Source organism: Strongylocentrotus purpuratus, unplaced genomic scaffold, assembly GCF_000002235.5.
Source record: "Strongylocentrotus purpuratus isolate Spur 01 unplaced genomic scaffold, Spur_5.0 spur5_contig_825, whole genome shotgun sequence".
Classification (NCBI taxonomy): Eukaryota; Metazoa; Echinodermata; class Echinoidea; order Camarodonta; family Strongylocentrotidae; genus Strongylocentrotus; species Strongylocentrotus purpuratus.
In genome coordinates, this window is record NW_022145530.1 from 483,812 (window position 1) to 494,054 (window position 10,243).

At 38.0% G+C, this 10,243-nt stretch overlaps 1 protein-coding gene across 1 annotated transcript; it reads left to right on the forward strand.

Annotated features, from left to right (window-relative positions):
• The first annotated feature begins 451 nt into the window (after positions 1–451).
• LOC115922821 lies at positions 452–3,458 on the forward strand. The gene is made up of 3 exons (XM_030982527.1): positions 452–857; positions 1,897–2,186; positions 2,437–3,458. The coding sequence occupies exons 2-3, from the start codon at positions 1,950–1,952 to the stop codon at positions 2,626–2,628; spliced, it is 429 nt and encodes a 142-aa protein (XP_030838387.1). The 5' UTR covers positions 452–857; positions 1,897–1,949; the 3' UTR covers positions 2,629–3,458.
• Positions 3,459–10,243: the final 6,785 nt, after the last annotated feature.

The following is a 10,243-nucleotide window of genomic DNA, read 5'->3' on the forward strand; positions in this document are numbered from 1 at the left end:
TAAGAAAGTTATGAATTATTGAAGTTGTGATCAATCAAATACAAATTGGCAACTCTGTGACTTATCATACGAGCTCTCCTTCATTTGCTTTGTGCATAATATTCCATAAAATCATGTTTTCTTCGTTATTGATGACGGAATATATATTTGTTCCTTGCAGGGGGAGTATAGAAACATATTTGCAATTATTATATTTAGGGTGCATGTATCGTTGAAATTTTTCTTGAGGGAAAATGAAAATTTTAGATTTTTTTAGTACTGAGCAAATGGAAGTTGAGCTCGCATGATACGTCATAGAGTTGCCAATTTGTGTTTGATTGATCACAACTTCAAAAATCCTAACTTCCTTATTTTTAATCGGAATTTGCTCAAACTTTCAATGACTTGTTTCTCTCATTTTTCTACTCCTATTAAAACTAACTTAATTTCAGGGTGGACTTTCCCTTTAAAGAAATCATTAAATAAAAAATTCTAAACCAAATTGTAACAAGTAATGTATATCAGCAGAAAGTAGATAACAAGGGCTGTTTGCTGCCACCTTGTGCCCAAGATTTGAATAACTCTTCTAGCCGTTGGTCTCCAATTTCTACTCACTGAAAATGCTTCGCAAAACTCCAAAATATGTGAGGAAGAGGAAGGTGTTCAAAGGAGATCAATACCAGATATTACAGAAGAGTAACATGAATGCTGGAGAGGTGCCAGAAGAACTAACAGCTAATTCAGAGATCGATGAAGCTTTCCCTGAATAAGTGTTTGGACAGCCCTATTTTTGACCCTGGTCCCACATGTGAAGATCCGCGTCATTAGTGGCCCACAACTTGCAGCTGCTTTGCAAAAGGCTCACGTGTGTCTGGGAGGTATGTACTTACTATCAAACAATATTTTTAGTTTGCAAACTGTTACTTTGAGATTGTATTGCATGCTCAAGGGGTGAATGGCTCAAAAAGCCAAATCAAATGATTAAGAATAGAGTAAAGGAGGGGGTAATCGACCATCACCAGTTTTCGGCCGATCCGTTGGATGCATGGTAAAATCCCTTTAAAATCCATCGCATAACAGCATATCATATATCCCACACATACCATACCATGTCAGAGTCACTGAAGAACCACATTTGCAATGGAAAATATATCCTAAAATATCACATTTTAGCAATGTAATCGGCGGTCCCGCTCTGAAAAATTAAGTACAGTATCTTACGCGTGTAAGGAACATGGGTACCATAAAATGAGCTTTATTTCAAGTATTTTTCAGATTTAGAGTCCGATTTTGTGTGAGTCGCAAGCTCAAAAGTATCTCATCGCATGTATTTAATCAATGCAGCCGGATACCGCAGCGCACACACGATATCTCTGTCTAATTCAGATTCCAATTTCTGATCACCGCAGAGGTAGTTTTCGGCACGGGAAGCTCCGGCTTGGGATACCTGCTCCAGCCGCTAGTGCTATAGATCAGTGGGGAAACGCATGGCACGCTTGCTTGCTTCCTATTGACTTTGTACATGCGGCCGAAAACTGCCTCGCTAGGCCGAAAACTACCTCCGAAACAGTGAAAATTGAAATGAATGTTGTCATGGCAATTCATGATTTTTTTTCTGGGATTCTTTCTGTGTTTAAATAATAATAGTACTTGCTTCATGATTTGAACAAGAAATGATAATAAATAGGAAGTAAAGAGTCCAAAAAATAGGATTTTGTCTTAAGGGGCCGAAAAACCCCTACTTTACTCTATGGTGAATCGAAGTGGGGGCATCGGAATTGTCGTGAAATCTGTGAAAATGTGTATTTGTGTAATATACTACATGCATGTCATAACTAGCACTTTGTTATTATTTGGGGATTGTGCTTTTCAAAATATTTTCCCTGTTCCATAAAGTGTTTTGGATATCTTTTACAGGGCATGTCATTCCTCTGGAGAATTTGTCAAAGAGGAATGGGTTGAACTGCGCCATGGTCCTTGGTTGCTTCATTTGCAAGAAGGAGAGGACATTCTCTTCATCAGAAAATGAATGCGAAGGACGTGGAAAGTCTGCAGAAATAAACCGCAGAGCTACTCTGGCAGCAACGGAGGTTGGTTTGGCACGGGATAGCTTGTGCGACTTGCTGACCATCCTCGGAACAGCCCCACTAGTCGAAGCCCCTAGCTACAACAGGCACATAGCCACTTTATCTTCCTTATCCCAAGAGGTTAGTCACCAGCCTTGTGTTTTCTTCATTAAATTATCTTAGCTTTACGTACATTTAATCCAAACATATTTTTATTTCTTAGTTATGGTCGATAGACAGTATAATACATGTACATCAATATCCCTTCTTGTCAAATCAAGGGATGAAAATTAATCAAATCTAAATATTTGTAATAGGGTCTAATAAGTAAGGGGCCTGAGGGAACTTGAAATTTACTGTTTATTTATTACAAACTCTTTTTTTTTTGCAGACCAGTAAGGATCAGAAGAAGAAGGTGGCAGCATGCCTACGTCAAAGGACCATGGACAAGGATCTGACCATCAGGGAAAATGATTATGTGGACGTGGCAGTGCCCTACGATGGAACATGGCATAGACGAGGTTACACATCGAATCATGGGGTGGGGGTAGTGATACCGATCGATACAGGGGAGATGGTTTGACACAGAGGGTCTATCAAAATCATGTAAACAGTTTGAGTATAGAAAGGGTTGGGTCTTTAGTGTTCTCAGCCAGAGGGACCTTGATCGCCGTCAGAGACTCCAAAAATGAGCAGCAAGGCTTGCCTTTTCTGCTCCTCTTCGAACTCACATACAACCTCTTTGACTTGAACTTCATTGTACATGTTTATACAATGTTTTAGAACATTTCTGTGCTGCAACTCAGTGCCTTAGTTTTTATTGTACATGTTTATATATTTTTAACTTGCCTTTCATTTTAGTCATGTTTACATACACACTATATATGACATTTTAGTTATTTAGAGGAACTAGGGTGATATATATGTGGGTATTTATTACAGCTTAGTAGAATAAGTCCAAGTAATATGTGTTGCAATTACGAACTTGCCTTTCATTTTAGTTTGTAGTGTACATGTTTATGTGATATATTTTTTACTTGCCTTTTATTTTTATTTTTTGGCATATGTACATGCATACAACTTTTGATATAAACCAAATACATCCTGCCACTTTAATTCAATTCATTTTTTTAATAAGCATCATGTGTGTATTGTAAGTTAACATTTAAGTTTAGATTTCTCAAACATTCAATATATTATAGTCACCATTCTGTGTACTATAGAACGCACTACAGCCACCATTCTGCTAACCATAGATCAAGATCCAAACTACCATTCTGAATATACCATTTCAAAATGCTACAATTAAGCGTAACATTTTGTTGCATATTTTGAATGGTAGTGAATGGTAGATGAATGGTGGCTCTATGGTAGATGAATGGTGGCTCTATGGTAGATGAATGGTGGCTCTATGGTAGATGAATGGTGGCTCTATGGTAGATAAATGGTGGCTCTATGGTAGATGAATGGTGACTCTATGGTAGATGAATGGTGGCTCTATGGTAGATGAATGGTGGCTCTATGGTAGATGAATGGTGGCTCTATGGTAGATGAATGGTGGCTCTATGGTAGATGAATGGTGGCTCTATGGTAGATGAGTGGTGACTCTATGGTAGATGAATGGTGGCTCTATGGTAGATGAGTGGTGACTCTATGGTAGATGAATGGTGGCTCTATGGTAGATGAATGGTGGCTCTATGGTAGATTAATGGTGGCTCTATGGTAGATGAATGGTGGCTCTATGGTAGATGAATGGTGGCTTTATGGTAGATGAATGGTGGCTCTATGGTAGATGAATGATGGCTCTATGGTAGATGAATGGTGGCTCTATGGTAGATGAATGGTGGCTCTGTGGTAGATGAATGGTGGTTCTATGGTAGATGAATGGTGGCTCTATGGTAGATGAATGATGGCTCTATGGTAGATGAATGTTGACTCTATGGTGGCTCTATGGTATATGAATGGTGGCTCTATGGTAGAATATGTAGGTGTGGCCTAATTTGAATAAATGAATAAATTTGTCCCAATTATTTTAATTAGTTCTATGGTAAATGAATGGTAGATCTATGGTAGATTTGCTATGGTGTTTGTATGGTAATCTATGGTAGATTTGCTATGGTGTTTGTATGGTGTACCATAGAGATTTTTTTTGTAAGGGTTATCAGGAATGCTACCAGTGGTAATTCCACAAGAGAGAGTACACAAGAAAGTGAGAGAGGGGAGAAGAGAGGAATAGGGATTTGTGTCTAAGCAGGGGGGATCCTATGTACATAAGGAGAGAGCAAGATAGAAACAGGGAGTTGACCTCGAATCAAGCACTGGGTGTGTGGTCTTATGTAATACCTGATAGTAACATTTCAGGGTGTTAAATATATGATACATGCAGTCAGAATAAATGGCACCCCCCCCCCTTCCCAATCTGGTATGCTGCAAATAAATGTTTCAAAGTTTCAAAAGAATTTAATTAAATTTACAAGAAATTTGACAGGTTACTTCAGCATGAAAAAGCTATTGTTTCAATTTCAACATAAATTTTCTGAACTTTCAATGTAATTGCATATGTGTATTTTTATGATACTGGAGAGATTTCACCATGGATATTTCAGATCCAAGTATAAAAATAAAAGAGTATATTCTATGGTGATAATTTTGTCCATGTCTTAATGCAGATATGTAGAGGAGATAACTTAAATAATGTTGTGTTTCAAAACCCTGGGTTTAAATTTTTATGTAAGGTGAAACCCATTTTTTGCCCTTTTTAGGACGTACACCAAAACGTGACATGAAAAAACCTAGTTCCTGGTAATGAGTATTCTCTAAATTTGTATGACTATCTGATGTTCAATTATTGTCTGGTAGTAAGTGCTGAATCTATTTATGCTCATGTCATTAATAACCTTAGGTTGCGTGGCAAAGTTTTTTCATAATCACCATATTTCACATCTTGTAACAGTTGTTATGCATGGTGTCCACCATGCAAAACGCGTTTTCCATTTGGTGCTTCTGCATGATGAATGCACATTATATGAACAACTTTGACAATTCTCAGTTTATTTCTTGGAAGAACTCCATGGATCAAATCAATTAAAAAAAGATGAAGCTTAAAATGTTATAGTTAAAAAAACAGCACATGTTTGAAATTCTAAAAATTCTTTGGTGTCCACCCATAACATGCGTTACCGTATATGAAAAATACAAAATACAATTTTGTTAAGAAAACTTCATTTATAATCATTCTAATCTTTCACAAGAAAGGCTTTCTACATTGTGTATATAAAATTCATTGAATTGTTCAATTTTGAATCAAATAGATATTTTAAAAAAAATTATGAAACTTTGGTGTCCACCCTAGAGGGCTGGGTTTACCAGTTTAAACCTGAGTTCGCCACGAGCTCCCGAATTTACCCCCGAGTTCACCACGAGCTCCCCAGTTTAACCCGAGCTCGCCACGAACTCCCCCTTTTACCCACGAGCTCGCCACGAGCTCCCTCTTTTACCCACGAGCTCGCCACGAGCTCCCCAGTTTACCCCCGAGCTCCCCAGTTTACGCCCGAGCTCGCCATGAGCTCCCCATTTTACCAACGAGCTCGTCACGAACTCCCCCTTTTGCCCACGAGCTCGCCACGAGCTCCCCCTTTTACCCACGAACTCGCCACGAGCTCCCCCTTTTACCAACGAGCTCGTCACGAGCTCGCCACGAGCTCCCCCTTTTACCCACGAGCTCGCCACGAGCTGCCCAGTTTACCCGCGAGTTCGCCACGAGCTCGTGAAGATTTTGTAAGATCGTTACTAGCGTCCTGGAAGCGTGTTACGAGCTTAAAGCCTAAAAAACGATCTTATTAAGCTTACCACGAGCATAATACGAGTTCGCGACGAACTTAAATTTGTATAGGGGTACCTAGGATTGTACAGATTCACAACTCCATGTGTTTTGTAATATATTTTCATATTTTTTTCTTAGAAAACCCAAGATTTTTTTGCCAACACCATCCCATACACGATTAGTGATTGATTTATTGAGTGCTTGAGTGCTATTATGATGTTCTAGTGTTCCAGGATATATTTCACATACATTGAGAGAAAAGGGACTTAAGGTATATAATATAGTCCCGGAAGGAAGTGACTTATTTTTCTATTCAACAATACTGACGCCGATGTACAAGTTTGATCATAATGTTCAGGTTGAAATATATATATCTGTCTGTCTATCTGCTACTGTCTCTATCTGTCTCTGTCTCTGTCTTTCTCTTTCTCTCTCTCTCTCTCTCTGTCTCTCTTGTGAGTCTTATTTCTAAGTGCCAGACTTTGTGTATTGTTTTTCCATATCACCCTCTTTTCCCCATTTCATCAAGTTTATTTCCCTGCATCTCTCTCTCTCCCCCCCCCCTCCCCCCCTCTCTCTCTCTCTCTCTCTCTCTCTCTCCCTCCCTCCCTCTCCCTCCCTCTTTTCTCTCCATCTGTGTCCCCCCACCTTTCTCTCTCATCGTCATCTATAGACTTGCCAGAGGACAAATTTCAGGTCATGTGACTTCACAAGTTCATGAACTGCAGTCTTATTACAAAACGCAAGACCGTAGACGACAGTTGCAGATGTGAGCAAATGTGTTTAACAGACAAGAGTGTATATTGATGCTTGGTTATAATGACATCTGTCTACGCACTGCAATCATCATGTTTCGATCTCTACCTTCAAAGAAAGTTCTTGAAATGTAATTCAAAGTTTATTTTAATGCAACATGAGGGTGTTAACTTTTGTTACGTATGTTTTGTACATTTCATTTGTCTCGGCTCCAGACGCTATACTATAATCCTTCAGTTTTATATGTACCATGAGTGTCATTGAAATCTAAACTGAGCCCCGTGAAATGATAAATCAATAAATTTGAGTTCAAGTTCCTTCGCTTTCTGTCTTAATTGCAATATGTACATTACATGTACAGGATATTGAGTTGTCTTACGGTTTTCTTTTCCTTTCACACTGCCTCCACTAAAATTGTACAGGAAATGTACAATGGGAACAATGTTCTGATAAGTTATACTTTTCCCACTTCTCTTTTCTCATATTATATTGAATACAAAGTATTCTAATGCAAACAGTGCTGCCCAAGTGCCATTCAGTAGCATGGTGATCGATGCACTCTAAAAATGTAATCACCATTTAGTAGGTTGTCGAGGGCCAAAAACCTACTAAACATTCAGAAGGCTAATGAGCGATAATAATTTAAAAATGGTAGATTTAGATTTATTGACATGCTGGATCTAAGGTTGAATCCAGAATGTTAAAAGTGTACATCTACCATTTTGAAATTGTTATCACTGCTTGATCCTTTAAAATGTTTATTTAACGCTTGAATTGTTAGAGTGTGTGATAGGGTAAGAACGTGTAGAATCCCACAAAGAAAAGAGCCTGTGTCTGGAACACATTGATGGTTTGACAAATGTTTAACACTTTGATTGCTTTCTCCACCTCCCTGAATGTTTGCTTGTTTGCCACACATGCAGTTTTGCACAGACAAAAGGCACAAGGAAGGGATTGTTTTTTGCAGCACAATGGATTTTGCAAAATTACCTGTTTCTGGTCGTGTTTAGCTTCATGACAACCCTATGCCTGTATAGATTAATTTTGCACTGGAAACAGTTAAACAAGTAATCATGTAGGATCCTCATCAGGTTGGCATTAATCAATGTTATTCTCTGCTTTCATTCTCTTTTGTCTCATTCCATTTACATCTTCATTGGTTGACGTGGATTTCATTTGCGCAGCCATGGAAACAAACAGGTGAGATAATTTTCTCTTTCTTTCTCTATTTCTCTCTCTCTCTCTCTCTCTCTCTCTCTATTTCTCTTTCACACTCTCTCTCTCTCTATTTCTCCTTTACACTCTCTTTCTCTTTTCCCCCTCTATTTCTCTTTCACACTCTCTCTCTCTCTCTCTCTATTTCTCTTTCACACTCTCTCTTTCTCTTTTCCCCTCTCTCTCCCTCTCTCTCTCTCTCCCTCCCTCTCTCTCCCTCTCTCTCTCTCTATTTCTCTTTCTCTCTCTTTATGTATATATTTCTTTTTCTCTTCCTTCTACCCCTCTCCCTCTCCTCTCCCTTCCCCTCTCTCTCCCTCCTTACTCTCTCTCTATGTCTCGTTTGTTCATTTTATCTTATGTTTACCAGTATGTTCTTTCTTGAAATTTAATTTCTCTCTCCTGGGAGCCTCATAAGAAATTGTAAACCTCTTCAAGAATAAATTTGAAGTGGAAATTACCACCTGGTTCTAACAATTACAATGGGTTTGTCAATATTGTTCAATAGCAATAATAGGCCCTCTTAAAGTTATTTATCCTTTTTTTGTCATCATCAATCTGGTTTCCCTCGATCCATGCAACATTGTCTCCTTTCTCATAAGTAAACATCATGTATAGTACCAGCAAATTTAATTCAAATGCATTGAACATCAATGTAATTGCAAAGATTTTCACAAATCAACTCAAGGACGATCCCTCATTGTATTTCCCGTATAATTCATGTTCGGATTAAGCAATATGTCAATGTCATTTCATTTTCACACATTTTAATACGTGATGCACAAGGCAAACAAACAAAATAGGTGAAGACCTAATGTTTTGAAGCATGTGTCATACAAAGTGCATATAAAAATGGCCATCAAACAAAATTACTTGAGAGAAGCTGAGAGATGTTAGACATCCAGAAGGGTGTTAGTATAAAGTGTGGCACCTGGGGTAAACAAATGCAGTGAACCTCTTTAGATCTCACAGAGTATGTCCCTAAACATAAGCATATCTTATGAAGAAGTACAAATGAAGATGATGCCTCAAGTCATTTAGAAGCTGTCAGAATAATAGATCTCACAATTCAATTCAATTCAAGACTTTATTCCAGACTCAGCTGCAAGAGCAGAGGTCCGTATAACATATTTACATGTAGATATAAACAGAGTATGTCCCTAAACATAAGCACATCTTATGAAGAAGTACAATGGAGGATGACACCTCAAGTCATTGAGAAGCTGTCCAGAGAACTGAGGATGTATGGGACTAGTCTGCAGAAACAGACTCTAGTTTGAAACTTGATAAGGATGATTTCATAAAAAATCTTGGGCTGAGTCTAACTCTGTCTGTCTTCCTGCTGTCAGGAGCAGCTACAGTGCAGGGCATATGGACTGCTGTCTCTGTGTAGTCTCCTAGCTAAGACCCTCTGTCATGCATTACGACTGACAAGAGTTTGTGCCTGCAAAGGAGGATATGGAATGATGTACTTGAGAAGATGCTTCAATGCGCTTTGATTGACAGATTCACAAAGGACAACAAACTAAGTGAGAAAAAGTTGTACATGGCCTGACATGTTATGGATTTGGGCTAGCCCATCTGATTGATGTAGCGATCATGCATTGATTTTTTTTAGATGCTCTCTGCTAGACTTTTATGCCAGTCTCTTGCTTGGTGGATTTGTATTTAGGTTGTTGACTTAAATTATATAAATGATATGAGTGACTAAGAACAAGACTAGGGATGATGTGGGTGTGGGTGTTGCAATTTTGAAAAGTATATTTTTATTTAAAATGTAGAACAAACAAGGAAAAGGGAAGAAGAAAAATACAGAGAAAAGGGGGAGAAGAAGAAGGAAGAAGAAGAAGAGGAAGAAGAAACAAGAAGAATAAAAGTTATTCTGATTTTCAACAAATATCTGCAAAATTGTTTTGATAAAAGAACAATGTATAAAATATCATGAGAATCAGGGATTTAGATATAATTATATGCCCTCTTTAACTGTACACCCACACACACTGAATCACTTTCAAAAATGTAAACAAGCAATTATGAGGCACTTAGAAATTCAGTTTTATATGTAAACAGATTTATGAGTAATAGCGATGACCTATTTCTTACATTCTAATGAAGGCTCCAATTATATAGTTGTGCTTGTTCAGCAACGAGAACATGAATTTCTTGCAATATTGCCACTTTCTACTTTGTAAGGCAGAGAGTGGAAATAAAATGAATTATGAGAAGAAAAAAGAATCATGAGAAGGAAAAGATGCTGCCTTCATCACATATTAAATTAGTCGATCACCCAAAGAAAATTCACGACAACTGATAATTTTGGACAAATTATATACGGATGAAAAGATTTTCTCTTTAAAAACACGAATAATATGCTGAAAAATCATATAGATATCATGGAAAGGTG

What these genes read in the sequence shown, in the direction of transcription:
- LOC115922821 (XM_030982527.1), top strand. Translation starts at nt 1,950, where the DNA reads ATGGTCCTTGGTTGCTTCATTTGCAAGAAGGAGAGGACATTCTCTTCA. An exon ending in TATCTTCCTTATCCCAAGAG is followed by an intron (nt 2,187 to 2,436) that starts GTTAGTCACCAG and finishes TTTTTTTTGCAG; the next exon opens with ACCAGTAAGGATCAGAAGAA.